General features: G+C 34.6%; 1 protein-coding gene across 9 annotated transcripts in view; it reads right to left on the bottom strand.

The window, feature by feature from the left end:
* The window catches only part of Spag16 (sperm associated antigen 16), an 872,559-nt gene that overhangs the window by 458,090 nt on the left and 390,447 nt on the right, over nucleotides 1-24,022 (bottom strand). For all 9 annotated transcript variants that reach the window (XM_040294874.2, XM_040294876.2, XM_040294884.2 and 6 more), the window contains one exon: nucleotides 4,361-4,504. In XM_040294874.2, the coding sequence (XP_040150808.1) occupies nucleotides 4,361-4,504 (144 nt within the window). The remainder of the gene's footprint in view (nucleotides 1-4,360; nucleotides 4,505-24,022) is intronic.

Genomic DNA, 24,022 nt, shown 5'->3' with positions numbered 1-24,022 from the left:
GGACTGATGGGGCTGGTTATGGTGGGTCAGAAGTTTGGAAAAGAGTGTGTGAGGATATTTTGCTCTCAGTTCACCCAGGCAGCTGGTCTGGCACCCATAGGGTTCTTGGGGCCAACTCAACTGGCACTTGCCTGGTCCCCGACTCCCTCTCTAGTCTGGCATCCCTAGTCTACTGGACCTGCTAAGTCTAGCACCAGTTAGGCACCCAACAGGGCCCTCTGGCTGCCCAGTCTCTGGTATCCCAACTCCTAACCCCAGACTTGATCCATTGCTCTACTGACTAAGCACACTCAGAGGGCCCTGTTGGGTGCCTAACTGTGTTCCCTAGTTTAAAATCTCTGTTTCTGACCTTACACAGGTTCGCTAGCCCAGACATGCCTATGCAGACCTAGCTACAAACTTACAGACCTGGGTTTACAGTTTTCATAGTCTCTGCCATGCTGCAGTCTCTGGCTTCTACGTTGGCTCACTGTGGAGGATTGATAAACTCTGGTGGAGAGATTTTTTTATATCCTATTATTGAGTCAAACAGTCTCTGGTAAGGCTAGGGCAGAATGCCCCTCTAGGTCTCAGGCTTTTTCACTCTAACCCTTGGAGAAACATGGTATTCACATTGCTTTAGTTCTAAGTAGCTGTTTTGGTTTGGATGTGGCGTCCCCTAAAAAGCTGACACGTGAAAGAATGCAAGAAGGTTCAGGGAAAAAATGATTGGATTATGATAGTATTAAACCAATCAGTGAATTATTCACCTCATGGGATTAATTCAGAGACCCAGTGCCTACTAGAAGAAAAAGTAGGCCCAACTCTCCATCATGTCAGTTTAGGGGCTGAATTCTTCAAAAAGAATCCTAAAGCACAATAAGTAAATTAAGAATCAATAAATGGTATAGCTTCAAACTAAAAAGTTTCTTCACTTCAAAGGAAACAATCAAGAATATGAGGGGAGAGCTTACAGAATGGGAGAAAATCTTTATCACCTGCTCCTCAGATAGACCATTAATCTCCCCACTATACAAAAAACTCAAAAAACATAACTCCTAAAAAACAAATGACTCAATCAATAGTTCAGCAAAGGAACTGAACAGTTACTTCACAGAACTTGAAATATGAATGGTTAACAAACCATTAATAGAACATGAAAAAATGTTCAACATCCCTAGCTTTTAGAGAAATGCAAATTAAAACTACACTGAGATTCAATCTCACTTCAGTCAAAATGGCTATTCTCAAGAATACAAGTAACAAATGTTGGTGAGGATGTGGGGGAAAAGGTTCATTCATATATTGCTGTTGGGACTGTAAATTGGTGAAACCACTCTGGAAAGCAGTAGGAAGATTTCTTAGAAATCTTGAAATGGAATCACCATTTGACCCAGTTATCCCAATTGTCGGCTTATTCCTCAATAACCAAGAGATGGAACCAACCTAGGTGCCCTTCAACAGATGAACAGATAAAGAAAATGTGAGATACATGCGGGCGCACACACACACACACACACACACACACTGGACTATTACTCAGCTATAAAGAAGAATGAAATTATGGCATTTGCTGGTAAATGGATGGAACTGGAAAATATCATACTAAGTGAAATAAGCCAGTCCCCCAAAAACCAAAGGTCAAATGTTCTCTCTGATATGTGGATGCTAACACATAACAAGGGAGGGTGGGGAGGGGAAGTATAGAAATTTATGGGATTAGACAAAGTAGAATGAAGGGAGAGGGGAGGTAAGAATAGGAAAGACAGTAGAATGAATCAGACATAAATTTCCTATGCTCACATATGAATACATGACCATTGTAACTCACAACATGTTCAACCACAAGAATGGGATCAAAATATAATGGGTTACATCCCATATGTGTATAATATGTGAAAATGTACCCTATGCTCATGTATATCCCAAAACAAGTAATGACAAATAAAACCACAAATGATCTTGAAGTATCTATCCATATGCTCTCAATGAAGTAGAGTTCAATCTTATTTCACTGATGAAATACTGAGAGAGAAATTTCAACAACTTCAATCCTAATGATTATGGTTTTGTATGAGATCTTTTGCTTCATGCATTTAAAGACCATATTATCTGAATCTTCAAGTGACAGATCTTCTCTGTTTTTTACCTGCCAATCTTCTTTGCCTGATGTTGACATTGTTATGGCTGTTGTATTTGTTGTTTATGCATTTAAGATATTTACTATCGCAAGTGAAACAGGACAATGAAGACTCATTTGGGCCAGTCATATCAAGTAGGATTGACTCTCCTGAACGAACGAACGCCTCCCACAATTGGGCGGATGTTACTGTGGCAGAAGAGACAATGACTGTAATGCTGGCTACTGTCAAAATCAGACAGGAGCCAGCTGGAAGTTACAGAGACACTCTACTAGGAACAGTAGAAATTAAAAATAAAGAAAATATATGCGTTTATTTTTCCGATGGGAAGAACATAGGAGGTAAGCAAATGTTGGTATATACTATGTCCACCAGAGGCCCTTTTCTATTGAGCAAAATCTACCTTATCCTGTAATTTGATTGTGAGGAAGTCTACAATTAACCAGATTAAATTCAGATTAAAATATAATTTTTAAATCAAATCTTTGTTAGATTTTTAAATTATAGGTGAAGGTAGAAAAATTTATTTCTAATAATGAACTATTTTTTTACTGACTAAATTATATATCCCATAGTAAAAATAAAATGTTGCAAATTTAATTTTCAGAAAGTGTGAATTAAGCAACTTTTAAGATGTTAATATTATACATATGTACACATAATTCATATGCATATATTCTTCATTGATAACTTGCAATCATTAAGCATTATAAAACAAAATCAGAATTTATTTCCACCTCAACTCAAAAAGAGGTTATTTTTGTTGTTTCTAATAATCACTGATTCTTTTTCAATAATTTTCCAAAAAGAACATTTGTTATTCAATATGTATCACTTAAAACTGCTTATGGTTAAATCTATTTTCTCCCATTACTTTTTCTGTGCACTGAAAAGAAAAAAACAAAAACTAACAGGGTAGGAACATTTACTACAATTCTGCCCTGAGAAAGCACTAAAAGTAAATTCATAGTATAAGTGAATAATGGTGTATCTCACCTCATTTTACTCTCAGTAATTGAGAGGGGAAACAGAAGATCTATTAAAAGGACCATTGCTGGTCAAGCACTAATGAGAAAATTTCTGAGTCACTGGCTGTCATGGTAACAGGGCATTATCAAAATCTGATTAGTATGCCCAGTAGCTATATAAGTGATAGACTACACTTCTAATTGTGTTGTCTCTGCTTGCAAGACGGGCTTCATGTTTCTCAGAGGTGAGAGGGTGTCACAGCTCTGCTTATCAGATGTGGGATTCTCTTCATGTTCATAAATTAAGTTCAAACATCTAGTACTAAGGATAAATTAAATTTTGAGAAGAGTTTTAAAAATTAAAATTAAAAAATCTGTTTAGTTCAGTCTTGTCATTAACGTATAAATTTCTCTATAAGTTTATTTTTTTCCAATCTAATTTCACTGACATTTATACCAAAGATAAAACAAAGATGGATAAAGAAAAAGGAATTTCATGAAAATGAATAAAGAGTCCTCCTAAGAACAAAATTCCCAAATGGTGTAGTTTAGAAACTGCATCAAGAACTACAGTTGTCCAGGAGTAGTTTAGAGAGATGTTAGCAACAGATGGACTCAAGAATGTTTAAAAATATTAAGAAAAACAGAAAATGGGATTGGTGGTAGGAGCTGACCACAGAAACTGTGGATGGACCTTTCAGTCCACCAGAAACCTTGCATCTCTGTGTTTACAATGTCCTTTCTTCTGCCTTTTATCTTTAGGGTACAAAATTTCTGTGCACTCTGAAAATTACAGAGCTCAATGTTTTCAGAACTGCTTTACTCTCTTAAATATCTTGAGTGTCCTTGAAATTTTAAAGAAATTGATCACTGCCTTCTGATCTTTTCTGGTAGATGACTTAATTCTAAAAGGAAAACCTGCAAGATTAGCAGAGGCAAAGTAAACACTGGCATGCATTATTGACTGGAAATCCATATGCCTTTTCAGGACTTGTGAGCATAAGGAGCATTAATAATGCTTGCCCTGAGAAGCTTATTACTCTTGTTAAATGCATCAGCATGTGGACTTACATGTACCAAATATCAAAAGCAATCAATCTAAAGTCAATATAACAAAAGTCAAAGGTACAATTATTTACATGTTTCTAAATTCTACGGAAGGTATAAAGTTGCAGAGAGAAAAGTCATAGTCAAGGCCAGCGGAGTGAGGAAACGGTAAACAAGAGAATTTCCTGTAGGAATTAGGCTATTCCTGGGGTTATGTGCACTGACCTGGGATGGAGGCTGCAGTCTGAAAGCCAGTCAGTGTGGCCGAATCCTGTGAGAAGTACATTGCCTTTTGGGAGGCCCACCACCTTCCAGAGGCGATCCTCGCTGCAGGAGACTAAAATGTCTTTGCAGGGGTGGATGATGATACTGCATGGGGAGAGAGAAGAAGTGTCAGGGGGCGATAAGGGCAAATGGTTTCGGAATGTGAGCACATGAAATGGCAGTGATGGTTCTTTTTCATCAAGGCAGGGTGGCTCCCAGTGCTGTCCCAGAAGTCAGAGGAAGCCCATTCCACATCTACTGTAGCTCTAACAAGAAGAGCTTCTGATCGCCATCAATGCAATAACCTCACTGAAGCTCAGATTCCTCATTTGCCAAATGAAGTAGTTGGTTTAGAAGACTGTTCATGTATAATTCTGGCTTTAAAACCATAATTATATATTTTTTTCTTTTAAAGAGGAAATGTAACACCAGTGATATGTTGGTGTTAGAATAGTTGGACCAGTGGCCATGCTTTCTATAAACAATCAAAATTCTGTTCCAATGATAGTTTGTCTTAAATCAGGCAATATCCAGGACAAGTTCATGAATCACAAACACTTTACCAAAGTTCTATAATAAATACTACAAATGAAACATTAACTCTGTGGCCCACTATCTATACAAAGTGAAGGAGCACAAATTCTGTGCTAACACACCACTTTAACTGACTTCAGTCAATGCACAGTACTATAAATTACAGTAATGTATTCAAGATGCATAAAGCAATTCCCATTCTACAAAGGCGTAGAGGAAAATGAGAAAGACATATGCAAAATTAATGATTAACACATTAAGCACTATTATTTGAACCAGGCTCTGATCATCATAACTACTTAAATATTGAAGCTAAACTATTCTAGAATCAAGAATCTACAAGGTTAATGCCTGATATTTTATCCACTGCAATGCTTTAATTTTATTTATATAGAGTTCCATCTACACCTTACAATGTAATGGGAACAAATGTGTCCAATGTTAAGCACCTATTAAAATACCAGCCTAAATATTACCAACAAATGGTTCAATTTCAGTTGGGCCATTTCAACTCAAAGATGGAAAACATGTACTTCCCTAGATAATACAAGGAAACAAATGATGACTTTAGAAAATAGCAATCACATATTCTTTTTTCCTATAATCCATTCTATGAATGGCCTTGTTATTTTTCTTCTACAATATAGATTTTTAGGTTGAAAGAAATTATGGCTCTGGTCCATAACTGTGTAACTCTAGGGCTTACATGAGAGCAAAACTTTTTTCATTATCTCTCTCTTCTACTAATATCATTAAGTCCCCGGTTGTGAAATGAAAAGTCATTTCCTTGGATTAGACCAATATGGTTTTGGAATTCAAGGAGTATCTCTGTTAAGTTCACAGCACTGCAATCGCTATGGGAAAGGCCTTCTTTCTAGTGAAACACTGTCTTATTTTTTGTAATATTTTACTGCTGAAAATAAACACAGTGGAAAGGAAATTATTCATTTTGCAATTCATCACAATGTTGGTTTGTGACTTTCAGAAGGCCAATTCAAGAAAAAATTTATTATAGCTCAAACTGGGTAGAGGATACATTTATGGAACTTAATTAGAAGAAAAATATGATGAGAGGTAAAAATGTCAGATTGAAATGAATTCTATATTTAAATACATACAAGAAAGCAAACCAGATCCTTGAAGCTACTGAGGATGATGTATGTTGGTGCACAGCTTCCCTGGCAGACACATGCACACTTGACTAGATGATAAATTACCCTCTTTAAGTGAAGATAACTAAAATCATTGATGTCTTTACGAACTTTGAAAGATAAGTTTCCAAAATGACTTTTGTGAGGGAAGCTATTTGTAGAAGTTGAGGGAAAAACAGAAATCTGCTAGTAGACAATCAGTTTGCAAATATTTTTCTCCAATTCCCCTTCCTTCCACTTTGTGGACTTCTCTGTACCATGATGACTTCTATTTCCACTGCACAGGGACTGATTTCCTGATTCCTTATCTAATGTCTAACATATGCTTGTGCATGCACACACACACATACATACATACATAAAGTAGCCCTCCATGTATTTCATAAAAATAGAAGGGAAACTAATAGATTAGAGGAAGGGGATGCAGAGGGAGGAAGGCGAGGGGTGGGTATGGAAGTACTGGGCAACAAAAGCTACCCAATGATGTTGTGTCCATGTACAAATATACCACAATGAATCATACATACATATACATATATTTACATATAAATTATAATAATGTACTAATTAAAATAATAAAAATGATAGAAGATAGAATGTGAATCATGGGGGGGGTAGAATAGAAGGGAAAAGGAAGAGAAGGTACTAGAGAAGGAGATTGAGCAAATAATTTTGTACATATTTACAAATACAGAATAATGAATCCAACTACTATGGAAAAATATAATGAACCAATTTAAAAAAGTATCCCTCCCTCTTATCTGTGAGGGGTATACTTCAAGAACACCACTGGATGCATAATCCATGGACAGTGACAAACTACATCTACAGTGTTTTCTCCTATCAATACATACTGATAATGAGATTAAATTTATAAATTAGACACAGTAAAAGATTAACTAATGACAAAATAGAAAAATTATAACACACATTTTTATGTTCATGCAGTTCATTCAAAAATTTGCTGCCTATCTAAACTAAGCACTTAATCACACACTGTGGCAATAACTTTTGAAGTTTGAGGTGCCATAGGAATGTTGGTGCAAATTACTTTTCCTTCTTCATGATTTCATTGTCAGAATATTTGGCCTTACACATATATTTTATATAACATTTGAGCAAGAAAATAAAGATCTCAAATACAACATATAGTTCATCTTCCCAGAATCCTATGTAAACAGATCATAGGATCCATGCCACTAACACCCTGTGGTTTCTCCTACAGCATCAGAGCATCTTAACTGCAAAGAGTAGGGTCTCCTAGTCTTCTCAGACTGGTGTCTGGTGGTACCCAGCTCTGATCTATATGCTGACAGTTCCTAGATATATATATATATATATATATATATATATATATATATATATATATATATATTATATATAATTAAATATACATAAATATATCTATATATACATATTCTACAAATGTATATATATACATGTATACATATATATATATTCTGCATATGACCTTTCCTGATAATTCTGCAAATATCTCAGTCAGGCACTGATTTTCAATTTTTCAAACAATATAACATTTTAGGGCATCAGTAAGTCTTAATAAAAAAGACCCCCAATCAAGAACTGCAAATCACAGTCCAGATAACTCATGGGACATGAGCAACATGGGAAACACATGTTAGAGACACAAACCAGAAATACTTCCCCACATACAGACATTCAGCATTACTACCAAATTCATAATGAGACACTTATCTGACCTCAACAACATCATCATTATCATCATCAACCTTTAATGGTAATAATATCTAACATTGTTTGAAAACTTAATGTACCTCACCCTTTACTAAAGGGTTCTTAATAGTAGAATGAAAGCTCATGAGAGCAGGTGTTTATTTACCTATTTTGCTATGCTCAAAACATATGTGGTTGTCACATAGTAGCTAGTCAGTAAATGTTTGTCATTGTCTGACTACGTGCTTGATGTTGGTTCTTTTAGTATTGTTATTTTATGTCTAAGTAGACAAAGGTCCAGATATTATGTAAATTGCTCAAGGTCATATTCAGTAAAATGGATGAAGGCTGACTTTGAATCCAAGATAGTGTGGCTTTGAGGCTCATGATTTCAATTACTTCTAATAAGTATGAATCTTTCCTTGTTTCTGTATATTATAAATAACAATAATTCTTTTTCTAGAGCTGTCATATAATAATTATCATTCCCACTAACTCTTTAAGCCATTTATTATTATTACATCTGAAGTAATTAACTTGTCTAGGAACTGTCAGCATATAGATCAGAGCTGGGTACCACCAGACACCAATCTCAAAAGAATAGGAGACACTACCCTTTGCATTTAAGATGTTCTGATGCTTTAGGAGAAACCACAGGTTGTTAGTGGCATGGCTCCTATGATCTGTTTACATAGGCTTCTGGGAAGATGGACTATATGTTGCATTTGAGATCTTTATTTTCTTGCTCAAATGTTATAAGTCTTATATTGTTTATTAAGCTGACAGGGTATTGACATTTTATTCAGTTAGTTTCATAGAAGTCTCTATATAGAACAAATGTAAAATAATATTTAATAGGCATCAATTCCACAGGCTATTTGCTCATTGAAGATTTCCCCACTATATTCAGGTCTCAATTTTACCATTCTGCTTATCTGAAAATAATCAGTCTTTTGAAGAATCTGAAGAACAGGAATAACAACTAATACCTTATAGGAGTCAGTTCCTGATCCCTAAATTGTATATATTAACTCATTGAATGGTTATAATACTCCTGTGAGTTAGTTGTAATGTCATCTCCATTTTTGAACTGGAACACACAGAGGTTAGGTGACCTGCTCAAGATCACAAAGCCAGGAAATGTCACAGCCAGGATGGATGAGGTTGAACAGACTGTCTCTATAGACAATCTTTTCTCAGTATAGTGAACTTGGAACCTCAATTGTCTTTTCCTTTTTTAGATGACAATAACAGACAATGTTCTCATTTACTGAGATTCATTTTGAAAATTCTAAAGAACTGGTTTCTGAAAACATTTTCTAATAATGTGTCAAGAGCTACAACTATTATAACTTGTTCTTTTCTGGAACCTAGGCACTGGATATGTCCAGAGTGATGGAGGGGTATATTAAACAAAGACAATTGAGAGCAAAGTGCTTGTGGTCTGAAGCACAGGTCAGCAAGTTTTCCTGTCTGGAGCCAGATGAGAAATATTTCAGGCTATGGGTTCTATTCTCTGTTGCAAGTATTTAATTTTGCCTTAGTAGCATGGAAGTATCAATAGACAAAACAGAAATGAAAGAGCATGGTCTATTCCAATAAAAATTTATTTACAAAACCAAGTGATAGGCCAGATTTGACCCATAGGTCATACTTTGCTGATCCCCATTTCTAAAGCATTTGCATGATATGGAATAGACAGGTGTTTCACAGTATGGGCTCTGGAGGAGGATGTGAGTTTAGACTCTTGCTCCAGGCTTTACTAGCTGTGTATCTTTAGATAACTTCCTTCTCTCAGCTTCTTATCGGAAAAATGAGAATACTCAAGTACTGGTAGCACAATTTTTTTGTGAGAATAAAGAAAGTAAATACATGGAAAGGGCTTAGAAAAGTGCCAGGTACACAATGAAAACTCAGTGAATATTATCACTAGGGGCCAGCTAGCCTAGATTTGAAAAATGACTTAAAACTTATTTACTAGCCGATTGTGTTGTAGAATCTCTCAACCTTGGCTCATTTGCAAAAAGTAGATAAAAGTAAAAGTGATTCACAGGACTGTTGCAAAGAAAAACTAAGTTGATATATATAAAATGTTTAGTTTTTCACAAATGTTAAGTCCACTGTAAACAATAATTTCACAAGTAAACATAAGAAATTTTGTGAATTATTTTTCATGATATAGTTTTCTAGAATATACTGAGGGAAACAGTGGAGACTATGTATACGTTCACTCTTACCTGTGCCTTCACCCATGCAACTGACACAAAGTAGTTGCTGATAGTGAGAAATGGACCTTGCTAGGTCCTCAGAAGGCCAACGTGAATATAGCATGAACCATCCTTCAAACTCTGCACATAAATAGATGTTCTTCTTATACCTATAGTGTGACTTTCCCTCTCAAAGATGTCTTCAAAAGTTCTAATTAATAAGGAAAAAAAAAGCTCTTAATGTCTTCCTGGCGCCTGCTCTAAGTGCCACAAAGTCATTTTACTTTAAACTTTGAATATAAACTTTCTGCTTCCCTTTAACTTACTATTAATTATAATTATAAGATATGAAGACAAAGGCCTTGTCACCTCACTCTAAGTTAATAAGCTTGTGACTAGGGTGAAAATAGTACAGGAAAACATCTTAGAGATTCAAAAAAAGAAAATGTGGGTGAATGCTAATCCTGCTTCTTACTCACGTCGTGTCCTAATAAAGTATCCATAAAATATTTTGTTAAACAATACACCTGGCATATTACATAAAATATTGTGCTCTGGCAGAGAATTTTGTCTCTTTTGTAATAAGACACATTCCTTATAATAGACTGCATTATATATACTTCAAAAGTTCTCGGTAACTGAAATTCTTCTTTCCAGTGGTGTTGTTACTCAAGGATATTCTGGAAGGAATGTGTGGAGGTGTACGGCGAACACTATTAATTATCAGTAGAGTTGGTGACATAAGCATCACTGTTAGGTTTTTCAAAAGAGAAGAATATTAATAAAAAAAATTGTCACAAGAAAAACTAATTAAATACCCGTGTCTTCCCTTTAAGTCACTCAACTTGTAAATGTTTCCTTCACTTCTGTTTACAGGTCTAATTATTGCCAAAACAGAAGATGCATGCTGGGTTGAAAATAAATCAATAGCAAAATGCACACCCCATGAACATTATGTGACCACTTATCTATTTGTTCTTAAAAAAAAAAAAAAAGGCACACTCACATATTATAAATGCTTTTATCTGGTCTGCCAGGAAAAATGTGTGTAAGAGTTCTCTGCTGTAAACTACATCTTACATTCAAATGTGTATCAGGATTTACAGAGCATTCTAACATGCATCTTTTCTCATTATTTCCACAAATATTATTTGAGAAACTATGGTGTAGTATGCAAAAAATACAGGCACTTCATCTTTGAACCTCACATGGGGGGCAAATTAATTGAACAAGACAATTCAGTTAAAGAAAATACAAGAAAATGATAGGACAATGATTTGGAGGAGAAGGCTGTTTTTGATTAGGTAACCAGAGGAGTTCTCAATGAGGACATGGAGCTCTAGAATGAAAAGGAGGAAGCACCTTTAGGATGACCTAAGAGCAGATAGTGCCAGCACAGGTGACTGCAAGTGCAAAAGTGCTAGTGCTGAAAGGGTTCAGTGTATCCAAGAGACACAGGAAGGCCAGGATGACTAAAGAGAGCCAGCAAGGAAAACTGGGTTGGAGTAGATGAGGGGTTCAAGGAGGGCTACTACCAAGTCATGTAGGGCTTTGGAGGCTGGAAAGAAGGCTAAGGTTTGTTCTGAATTCATTTCATGGTTTTAAGTAGGTGCTATAGTTTTCTGGATATTGTTTGAATGTGTTCCCCAAAAGTTGTGTTTCAGGCTTGGGGATAGTATGTCAATGTGAGAAGTGGTAGACCCTTTAAGAAGTAGGGCCTATGAGGAGGTGATTGCATCACTGAAGGTGCTACCCTTGGAAGGGATTAATGCTGCTCTTGTGGAATTTGTTTCACAAGAGTGGGTTAATATAGAAAAGTGAGCTAATCCCCTAATTTGTCTGGCTTCCTGCCTGTGATCTCTTCCACATGTGCTCCTTCCATGGTGATACCATCTGTGATGAGACCCTCACTAGAACTGAGCAAAAGCCGGCACCATGCTCTTGAATCTCAAGGACTATGAGATAAATAAACCTCTTCATATATTATCCAGCAACAGGTGTTTTGTTGTATTAATGGAAATTGGATGAATACAGTAGGTGAATGATAAATCATTGATATATTTTTAAAAAGATCTCTCTAGCTGCTGTGTGGAAAATGGAAAGTTGAGAACAAGAAGCAAAGATAACTCAAGATAATGACTTTAGATCTATTTAACCTGCAGCTCCTCATTATTATGACAGATATCACTTTAATATATTCATATTTTCACTACTATCTTCAATAAAAGAAAGCCCATAGTTTCTTTGCCATTAAAGACTATTGAGTAACTGGTGTACTTAAAGTGCCAAGGTAAACACAATAAGTCATAAAACAAATGTGTGTACAAATCACAATAAGTAAAATATGTCAAAATATGATGTTGAGTCTCACGTTCAGAAGATTGTTAGGAAAATATAATAAAATGAAATATTATTACTTCCTTGGCATTTTAAGTTTTAAAAATTATGATGTAAATTTTATTCAAATCAGAATAGGATTTATATTACCAGGGTCTGGAATATATAATACTTTAATTTTTATTAAGTAGGTTGGGTATTTTCACAGTTCCTGTTCTAATTGATAATGCCTCCAAGCATTGTGATAAAATCTAAGCCTCCCTTTTCTTTTACTTGTTCAATGTTCATCCAACAATATATTTACATTGAATTTGTAGCCGGGATGAAGTACCAATAGTCCTCCCCTTGCCTGGCTACCTATTGATCACAATATTGGAAAGGCAAGAAGCAGCCTAAGATATAAACAATTACTTAGACCTAATATTTATTGTGACTGAATTTCACCTATGATATATGACATTATAATATTCTTGAATATTATCACTTTAAAATCTCAACTCAGATCCATTTTAACATGATATAAATTGTTGGTCTTTATTATCTCATGTTTAAAAGCAATTTTCCAAAACCCTATATTTTATTCTTCAGTTAGCAAAACTTAACTTTTATAGTAAAGTTTTAGTTTAATTTCAAACATAATCAGTCCTCTAGTAAAAATCTTCAGGCTGTATAAAGTCAAATTTTAGCTAAACTTAATAAAATGGCTAAAGGAGGATAATACTATTTTTGCCTTTTCTACATACTAACATAAGTGATTATTTGAAATTTATAGATTTCAATTGTTATAAAAAAATTCCCCAAATGTAAATCTAAACATTTACATTTTATAACATTCAACTGAGAAGTCATTTATGAAAAGTCAGGGTATATGCAAATATGCAGCTTAATAACCTTTCCTAAGGCCCCATGACCCCAACTTCATCAGCACACTTTTCCCCTAATGCTATTGCACAGCTGGATATCTGTGTTTCTTAGCAGGATGGAAGGCAGGTGGATTCTACTTTAGTAAGTTCAAATGCCAGGCCATTTTCTAATTAGCTCTTAAAAAAAAAAAAATTCTGAAGATCAGAAACTAGTAGCTTTGAACAAAAGTTACCTAACCGCTTGTTCCACACTGTATGCTTTAAAATGTGATATAATTTATCTTGTCTTTTTACTTAAGCATGATACTCCAAACTATGGCACCTCCTATGCTGAATACTTTGAGCTGAAGGAGATTGGAAAGACCTTTGAAAAAAAGGATTTCTCTGACCTCCTGCTATCATGTCCCTCTGCCTCTAGGGTCTCTCTCCACGAAGCGAATCATAGAAATAAAAATTCTTCTTCCCCAAGGCGAGTCATACTTCCCCAAAGTAGCCAGAATGCCTAGAAAGGTCACTGTCTACTCCTGTTTTGACCCTAATTCCAGAAGGGTCTTGCCCCCTAACCCAGGAATGAAAAATGCTACAAGAGAAGCCAGGAAGAATGTGAACAGACACATCTTTCTGGATTTCCCCATCAGCCTATTACCATTGACCATAAATCATACACTTTCCTACATAACTGTCCATTTTTTATTGGATCTAAGCATAAACATAGTTTTCCCTGGGTTTTCATTTCTTAAAGCTCTTATATGTATAAACCTCATTACATGAATCTATTGTGCTTTTCTCTGTTACTTTGTCTTCTGTTACATAAGTGTTGGCTAAGATCTTTAATGGGTGAAGAAAGGTATCATACCCATCCACACCTACAACATATACATTACCATTTCCATTTTCTCCAGAGGTTGTCAAACATTGTAATGTGTAAAAGATATCATTTTAAATTGCACATAGTCTCTATGAAAAGAAAATTTATAAACCCCAAAGACAGAGGAAGTCAGTCACCACAACTTTGATAAGTGAATGAGAAAGCTCAATGAAACAGGTTAACTATTTCCTGATTTATGAAAGGTTTCTCTTGAAACCTTCCTGCTACCTTAGCAGCTGAATATTTCATGCTACATAGTTTTATATTTACTGTGCTTCATGCTATAAAATTGCTATAGTTCTTTATGGTTTAACAAGTTTAAGAAGTTATATTACATATTTATGTTCTTAAGAAACTCATTTCAATAATAAAGTTTATTTGGTTATTTCACATTTCAGCAATTTACAAGGATTTTGTGGTGTTATGAATATAAAAATTTCCATTTCACATCTCCTTTAATATATTAGGGGCACAGAATAGACTTTTCTTTTAAGGTGAAGCCAAATTTGTTCATGGTTAAGGGCTTTATAATGACAGATCTCTTTTTGAGAAGAATATTTTGAAATATAAACTATACATAATTTCAAAGAATTAAATAATGACTATTTAAGATATGGATTATGGTAAATTTACATGGTGAAGTACAGAATTCTAATCTGAGCATGGCTCCAATTTATCACATACCACCAAGCTAATACAATAACTGTAATCATGTTTGAATACTGACATTTTGATATCTACTTGATAAATTAATAAAAAGCAAAATTCAATTATTATGGTTGTTTTATTACTGAAGCATCCTTCCTAAAATTGATCACCTTTTCATAAAATATGGTTTGGTATTTAGGAGGCATATATATTCAAATTGACATCATACATACATTATATATATCTTAAGAACTATGAATACATTTCTGTCATCAGACCTCATTTGAAAATTGATGAGCACAATGGGAAGTACAAATTTAAGGGGCAGAATTAGGTAGTCAATTGGGCCAAGGGTAAGAACTGATAAACACATTGCAGGACATAAATCTCAACAAGGGAGCTAATTAGACAGAAATGGGTTCAAATGATGGCAAATTAACAAATCAAGGAACAGATATGAAATGGGTCCTGATGCTCTCTTGTGCAGTACGATGCAACTTTGTCGTTTATTCCCATGTATCTATCTCTGCATCCTACATGCTGCCGACAGCTTTCTTTTTCTAACTCATACAAAGAAGAAAAAATGATGGGGTGTTTACTGTTAACCTTGCTAGCTATCCACTTTGGGGTAGGAAACAGGGACAGGTAGAGCATCTAAGCAGTAACCTGCTACAATCCCAAATAAAGTGCTTGAACATCTGCTTTCACCCAGACAAATTTTACAAGCAGTTCAAACAGGAGTGACTCCATAGATATGCAATTACATGATTTATTATCTATACTGAGTTCTAAAAAATTCAGAGAGAAATAAAAGGTATGCACCATTCCCAGTTCTCTAGGGCACATAGATCAGCCTTCCTTTTCTGAATAACTCACTCTTTATTGCAGATTTCAATGCTGGCAGCACACACCCTTCCCAAAATTACTCAAAGCTTCCCTTAAAACATATGGTACTGCCTCCATTTGCTATATACTTGTGTGTATGTGGTTTATGTTTTAACATTTTGTTGTCTTTAGCAAGGAGAGGGGATCTCACTGCAAGGACAACCAAGGGAGGTATGTATTTGCTGTAATGTAGTGTTTGTCATCCCTGCCTGCTTCAACTCTCTCTGGGTCCTGTTGTCCTCAGTTATCTCACTCATGTAGGCACAAGTATTCACAAGAGGCTCTGCTTCTGATGCTAGGTCACCCTGCTTTGTCTTTTTTTCAATATAAGATTTTTACTTGTAAAATTTCCCCTATTTTGCAACTTCACTTCGACTCAGTGTCTTTCCAGGTCTTATTCAATGTATCCCCTGCTAACCCACCCTCAGTGACCTTTATCCATATTGCCCATTCACCAATGCATTCATTAAGGCAATACTCAAATTGTCCAGGGCAAAATAATAATGTTGGTGGCAGATAGAAACAGTTCTTAAGTACATTTTCAGTAAATTTTGGCACTGACAATTCTGAACACAAAACATATATATTAATAAATATAATTCTTATTGTAGAACGTTTTTGCCAAAAACAAATTATTTTGTAATGCATACAGTATTAGTTGGAGAAAAATTTTTAAAAAAGATTTCAGATATCATGATCAAACATTTTATGGCCAAAGCAATCAGAGCAACAGTTTAAACAAAGGAATGCTATGTAGCAGTTACCCTGGTTTGTGTACTGCTATGGTTTGAATGTGTTTACAAAGATTATGTGTTTGAAAATTTATTCTCAAATTCTTACTCCTCTCCAAATTTCTGGTATTTGGAGAGGGGTACTTTGGGAGGCAATTAGGATCACATGAAGTCATGGGGGTGGGACTCCCACAAAGGGATTAGTGGCTTTATCAGAAAAGGAAGAGAGATGTGAGCTTGCTAGCTCCTGCTCTCTTTCCTATGAGGCCTTTCCCAAGTTATGATGCAGGAAGAAGACCCTCCTCCTATCAGCCCTCTGTTTGGGACTTTCCATCCTCCAGAATTGTGAGAAATAGATGTTTTTTCTTGACAAGTTCCCAGTCTCAAGTATTCTGTTATACTTACACCAACTAAGACCTGCATCCTGATCCAGGCACTTAGAAAACATGCTTAAGACTCAGTTTCCTCTTTTCCAAAGTGGTTAAAATAATAATCTTTATCTCATACAAAAAACTAATTAAGATGATTCATAAATAGTGCTTAGCACACTGCTTGGTATTCAATATAAAGTTTAACTACTCCAATTATTGTTTTAAGTAATGAGTTTTGACAGTTCTTCTTCACATTGCGGATGATTAATGAATTCTACTGGTAGACAAAGTTGTCTCACAAAGATATCTTTCTATGCCCAAATTCTGGAACCTGGGAATATACTTGAAATTGGGAAATTTTCCTGAAGGTGGGTTTAGTATCATTTCAGAAACCCTTTTAAAAAAAAAAAAGGAGAAATGAGGCAGATGTAGGATAGAGAGATTCAAATCAACAGGAAACTTGATCTACCTTGCTGGCTTTGAAAATGAAGGAAGGGGCCAGGCATGGTAGTGCATGCCTGTGATTCCAGCAACTTGGGAGGCTGAGGCAAGAGGACTGCAAGCCTCAGCAACTTACCAAGGCAAGAGGACTGCCAGCCTCAGCAACTTACCAAGACCCCATCTCAAATTAAAACCTAAAAGAGCTGGGGATTGCTTATTAGATAAGCACTACTGGGTCCAATCCCTGATACAAAAAGAAAAGAAAAGAAAGGAAGAAAGAATGGAAGGATGGAAGGAAGAAAAGTAAAGAAAAAAGTAGAGGAAGGGTATCAGGAGTCATTGGTGACCTTCAAAAGCTGAGAAACACACCACCCAACAGCCATTCAGGACTGAAGTGGGAACATGAATTTATCTCAAACTTGGGAACTTCAGTCCTACAGCCATCTGGGACAAACTTCTGCCCACAACCTGAATGAGCCTAGATCACGCTTTCTCCCAGAGAGCCTGCAGGTAGCACCCAGATATGCTGACAGATTTTAGCTCAGATTCTAAGCAGAGGACCCAGCTAAGCCTTCTCAGATAGCTGACTTACATAATAACTTTTTATTTAAAGCTACTTAATTTGTGGTAATTTCTTATACTAGCAATAGAAAATGAATAGTCTTATAGTGCATAGCAAAGAAAATTAAATTCAAGTCAAAATACATATGATGTACTTCACTGAATATGAAATTACAGTTTCTAATATTTTAAATCTAGTATAAAAGAGACTTACTCTATTAGTTTTTTTCAATAAAAACAAAACTATTATTATCTCATTTATAAATACACTATTTTTGTCAAAACAAATAATCCTAGATAGAACAAAATATTATGTTATGGACTGGCTTTCTTAAATATGTTATTATCAGTCTTGAACCAAACAGGAACATTGTAATTTAGTCAGAATAAGGTAGTCCAAGAAAGGTAAGCAAAATAAGCTACTTGAACTTCTGTCTTAACAAACTGATGAAATACATTTTATTCTTTGATTTTATTTAGGCATTTTTAGCAGTTAATTCTAGCAGGGACATATACATCTATGTACACAAATTATATCATATACTATTACAACATAAATTATCATATACTATGACATAATATATTGTGTATATGTTTATATGTTCAAAATATTCTTTCCAAACATTGATTTTATCATATCTTTGAATTATAAATTATAAGTCCTTTCCCTAAAAGAGAAATATCAAACTAGATTTTAAAACAATATTTTAATTTTTAACTTTCTGATCTTTTAAAGAGCTATGACATATTTAAAAAATATTTATGGTGTGTTTTAATTTGTGAAAAATAATTGAGGCACATGAATTTATCTCAAACTATCTCAATGATTAATGAATATTTTGCCATGTATGGTTCTTTTTTTCCTACAAATAACCTTTGATTACTCTCATTATGGTCAAAATATATGACCCTAACATAAAAAAATAAATAATTAGAAATAATTATTAAAAGTATATTCTCCTGTACTTTTTAAAAGCACTATCAGTAAAAGTAAAAATATCTGTGAGAATAAATTGTATATTTTTACATAGCTACATCCTTGCAGAAATTATTTTAGACAAAATTTATCTCTTCTGAAATGTTTCATTCCATATAACAGATACACATCTGTTCTTGATGCCATTGCTCTTTTCTCTGCCACCCATGCCTTTATTTAACCTCTCTGCAATGTAACTTTGTAGTATTTCCCTTAACTCTGAAGCCAAGTCTGACCATGTAACTCGTGCTAGCCTATGAGAAGCTGATGATATGGTACATGGAGGAGGCTTGAAAAGTGTTTGGGGAATTAGCATTGCCTTTGCTTTTGCCTTCTATCATTGCCAGAGAGAAGGACCTATCTGCCTAGCCTGATGGAGGATGAGAGAGATTGAACAGAGCCACAAGGTTCTGATTTTCACCTAAACTAGATCAGTTGACCCCCAAACCTGAGTGAGTTCAGTCAAGGCCAAAAGAAGCATGTGGCCATGCCGGCTATAAACAGCAGACCTTCTTCACTGATCCCCCAGGAGTCTAAGCATTAAACATTTCTGTAACATGTGGTTTTATGGATTTTGTTTTCTTTTACTTTTAACACAGAAAAAAGGTAACAAAGACTAATACAGATGCATTCTTTTATAATATTTTGTATTGTATAAATATTTCATTTTTAGAATCAGAAAAAATTGTGCTTTTCATATTTTTACCCATGTATTGCTATTGAAATAAAAAAATTCTTGTGTATCTATTACTTTAAACTTATTAACATATTTTATGCTTCATCATAAGAATTTAAAAATTTTAAAATATTAACAATTTTTGAACTTTTTTCATTTAACATATGTTGTTGTTTTTGTTTCTCTTTTTGTGTAGTACAGATTGAACCCAGAAGCTCCACTGAGCTATATCCCCAGCACTTTTTTATTTTTTTGAGACAGATTTCACTAAGTTGTTGAGACTAGCCTAGAACTTGGAAACCTCCTGCTTAAGCCTCCTGATTCACTTAAATTATTGTGGACCACCACACCTGGCTAAATGCATTTGATTTTTTGGTGATGGTGTTTGTTGGTGGTGGGTTTTGTTTGTTTGCTTTGTGGTACTGGGAATGGAACCCAGGAGTACTGTACCAATGAGCTGTACCCACAATCTTTTTATTTTCTATTTTAAGATAGAGTCTCCCTAAATTGTAGATACTGGCCTTGAATTTTTGATCCTCCTGCCTCAGCCTCCCCAGTTGCTGGGATTACAGGTGTGCACCATTGTGCCTGGCTGTATTTATTTGGAATGACAAGTGTGCACAGGGAAAGTGCTTTGGCTGTCTTATAAATTATAGCATTTAGAGTCACAGTCATTTGACATTCGAGGTAACGAAGTTTTATTATCCATTTGGATATATATGATGCGATATATGTGCCGTGAAAAAAATTAAATTCTAGATTCACCATATGATGCCACTTAGTATATTTTTTATTTCATCCTCTGTTTTAAATTATTTTGTATTGCTATATGTGGAAGTTTGTTATTATCCTATGACAACCTATATTTGGGGAATAATAACACAGATAGATGAGTGAGTAAAAACTATTTTTAATTACCATTGATGATACTGTTTCCCTCTAATGGTAAAGATAATAAAAACTTAGGCATAGCTTTGAATATTTAAAGTTAATTTTTAAATAATCTATGCTCTTTAAAGTCTATATCTTATCTATAATCAACTACCATAGATGGATGATATACTGAGTTCAGGATTTTACAAATCAGTAAAGCAAGGAAAAAGGAAGGTTATCTTTTATGTTATGGAATTTGTAATCTGTAGTACTTAATTTGCCTTCTGAAAACTGGTGAGTACTTTGAATATTATATAAAATTTGGTAATTTTCAAATTTCACATATTAATATTTTGACCTAGTAATCTTTTACTTTTCAGAAATTTCATGCTTTTTTTGTAAGTCCTTTCAGTCTTATCAGAAGTCAAAGATGACTGAAATCAGTTTTCATTCCTTTCTATCATTATGTTCCCTCTTTATCAATATATGATTTCCCTATAATTTTTGTTCTTCTTTTTTTTCCTTCATCTTTTCCACTTGATGTTTGAATGTTAATTAGGCTGAGACAAAATGCTTGTGTGAGATAATCCTCCCACCTCACCTTTCCCATCCATGATTTTAGATTTCATTTGGTCATTCTACTGACTTGCTGGAAATATCAAAAGAAGTAGAAAACATTTATGCAAAATGAATGTTCCCTGTTCTAGCCCTCTGTTCTCTGACATTTTGCAGATATGAGGACAGCAATTAGGAGACAACTAGCTTCCTGACCTTTAGGTTTTAGCTTTCTTATTTCTGATGTTACTGCCACCCAAATCTGCTAGTATGAACTGTAAACAATTGACAGCTTTTGCAAATGGCCCCCATAATTAAAATTGTTCTAAATTTTGTATTATAATTATTATAATAATCATCACAACTTTCAATGAGTTATAGACCTGATTAAGGAAAGAAACTATTTATTGGCTTTCTGACTTTTAAATCTTGAGAAAAAGATAAGCACTAGCATTTGAAAGACAGATATCACATGGTTTTCATAACCTTGGGAATGCTGACTTTGATCATAGTAGTATTTATGGTTTGAATATGAGTTGTCCCCCAAAAGATCCTGTTAATGCAAGAATATTCAGAGGTAAATGATTAGATTATGAGAGATGTGACCTAATCAGTCCATCTTAGTGTAAATAGATTGACTTGGTGGTAACTGTAGGCAGATGAGGTATGGCTGGAGGAAGTGGGGTCATGTTCTGGAAGGGTGTGTCTCCCAGCAACCTCTTTCCCAGCCCCCTCTCTCTCTTTGCTTCATGAACCTTCCATGAGCTGAGCAGCTTTCCTTCTCTGTACCCTTCCTCCACAATGTGCTGTCTCATCTTGGGACCAGGGCAGGGGAGTTGGCCATCTAAGGACTGAGACTTAAAAAATCATAAGCCCCAAATAAACTTTTCCTCCTCTAAGTTGTTCTTGTCGGGTGTTTTGGTCACAGTAATACAAAAACTAACTGAAACAGGTATTTTCTAATGTACTTTCTGCTTTTGGGTTTGCTGGTGTTTTGTGGATTTTTACTAGATTTGAATATAATGGAAGCCAAGTGCATGGATTAGTAACCATGGGTAGTGTTGTTCTGTATGTCTGAGTTCATGAAACAATTTTCAAACAATACGAAACATTAAGCCTATAATCCCAGCAGCCCAGGAGGGAGACTGAGGTAGGAGTATCACAAGTTCAAAGGTAGCTACAGCAATTTAGTGAGACCCCATCTCAAAATAAATAAAAGTAAAATCAGACTGGGGATGTGTATCACTGGTTAAGAATCCCTGGAGTTCAATCCCTGTTACCAATAAAAAAAAAAAAAGGAAAAAACCATTAAAATTTAAACATCTCTTCCTAGTACAGCTTATAAAAATATAAACTGCCTTTCTATACTTTTCTTAACACTTCTGCAAGAATGGCACCTAAGAACACATTTTTTTTCCAGGTAAGTTTGTTTTGTGTCTCAGCATTCCCTGAAAATAAAAGAACTTAAATATATCATAAGAGAAATGTCTGCCTTCCTAAAAATTCACATGCAGAAAGATATGAACATATACCAACTCATTTTGCAATAAACTGATATCCACAATATCCATTTGGAGAAGATTAATAATATCAAATTATTATTATTAATAATAAACAAAAAAGTCATTTGGCAAGCAATGAATTAAGTTCAATGTATTTATCTCTCATATTTAACAAAATATTCACTAGAAAATTTATCTAACTGGCAAAATATATAATAGAATTGAATGCTTAGATGCAAATTGTATAATTTTTGTAAAAATATATGCATCCTATTTCTTACTAGTAAGTGAACCATAACAAAACACCAACTAGGTCTGAGAGACTACCAGAAAAAAAGTCTTCTTTCAAGTTACACAAGTACATGATATATGTACTACAAAATAATATATGTACTCAGATTAAATTCTTTATCCCATACCTGTGTTTTTAATCCAGTACTTGCTTCCCAATATGAAAGAATTTGATTGTATAAGGTTCTAACATGTTGTAAATTCAGGAAAAAAAAATAAGACTAAAGTTCTATGTTAAATGAGAAAAGTAATGAAACCTTGAAAATACATTAACAAATAGGTCAAACTGCAATTATGAGTGTGGTGATGCATGCCTTTAATCTCAGAGGATTGCGAGGCTGATGCTGGAAGATCACAAGTTTAAAGCCAGTTTCAGGAACTTAGAGAGGCCCTAAGCCACTTAGGGAGAAGCTGTCTCAAAAAAAAGACAGAAAGAAAAAGAAAAAGTAAAAACAAACTAGAGAAGTGGCTCAGTGGTTAAGCACTCCTGGGCTTAATCCTTGTTACCAAAAAATAGAAGAAAAGAAAAAACAATCTGCAATCATGAGAACAAACAAAGCTAAGATGAAGCAAATCATTCTTACAGTTAAGTGACTCCCAAATTTAACTTTATTTCTGTTAAAATAAATATCTCACTCATTTTACCAAGGAAGAAATAGATTTCTTCTGGAAAAAAAAATATAACACTAATGTCCATCAGGTAAATAGTCCAGCATATTAAGTCAACCAAGGTATTAAAATGAATATGAATCCTTGTTGTCCTAGCACCACACTGCTCTCAAGTCCTGGATCATCAGTTTCCCACCAAGTGAAGAAACAAACTTGCCAACGGGTCCTGCTCTTTGCACTTATCTACCATGTTATGCTCTTAAATGCTCTTGATTATTTTCTTCAGATGTGTTAGGGTATGAAAAATAGACATTGTCTTTCTCCCTCTGTTATCCTTCTAAGGGCAATCAATCACAAAGCAAACAAAATAATAATCATAATATTTTTCTATTGAAGGAAATTAATTAAAATATTATATATCTAGATAAATTAGTTATAGTAAATGAACTTCTCTGGATTCATTAAGCCTATCTGAGATAGTACAAGAACCGTTCTCAGAAAACATTTTCAGGACCTACTATGTGCCTCAGCATATCTTCTTTATTATTTATTCATTTGTAATGATTATTATTATAATTTTTGGTCTTTGTTTCCAATATTCTTCCACCAAACTGTGTTACTCTCCAGTCCACAAATAAAAACACTAAGCAAAAAATACTGTGCTTTCAACCTTGCTGTTTGCTTTTTCTATCACTGGAGTTGTCTAATGTCAGCTTATTCTTCCACAGGATACAAGCCACCCTACCCCACTCACTTATTCTTGTCCTATTTGAGAGTTAGAAATCTTCTCTAAAAAATGACCTCTTCCAAGAGGCTTTACTTAATTTCCTGTTGTCACCAAAAGCTTGG

The sequence above is a fragment of the Ictidomys tridecemlineatus genome, chromosome 7 (genome assembly GCF_052094955.1).
Source record: "Ictidomys tridecemlineatus isolate mIctTri1 chromosome 7, mIctTri1.hap1, whole genome shotgun sequence".
Lineage (NCBI taxonomy): Eukaryota > Metazoa > Chordata > Mammalia > Rodentia > Sciuridae > Ictidomys > Ictidomys tridecemlineatus.
This window is presented reverse-complemented; position numbering and strand designations above follow the sequence as displayed.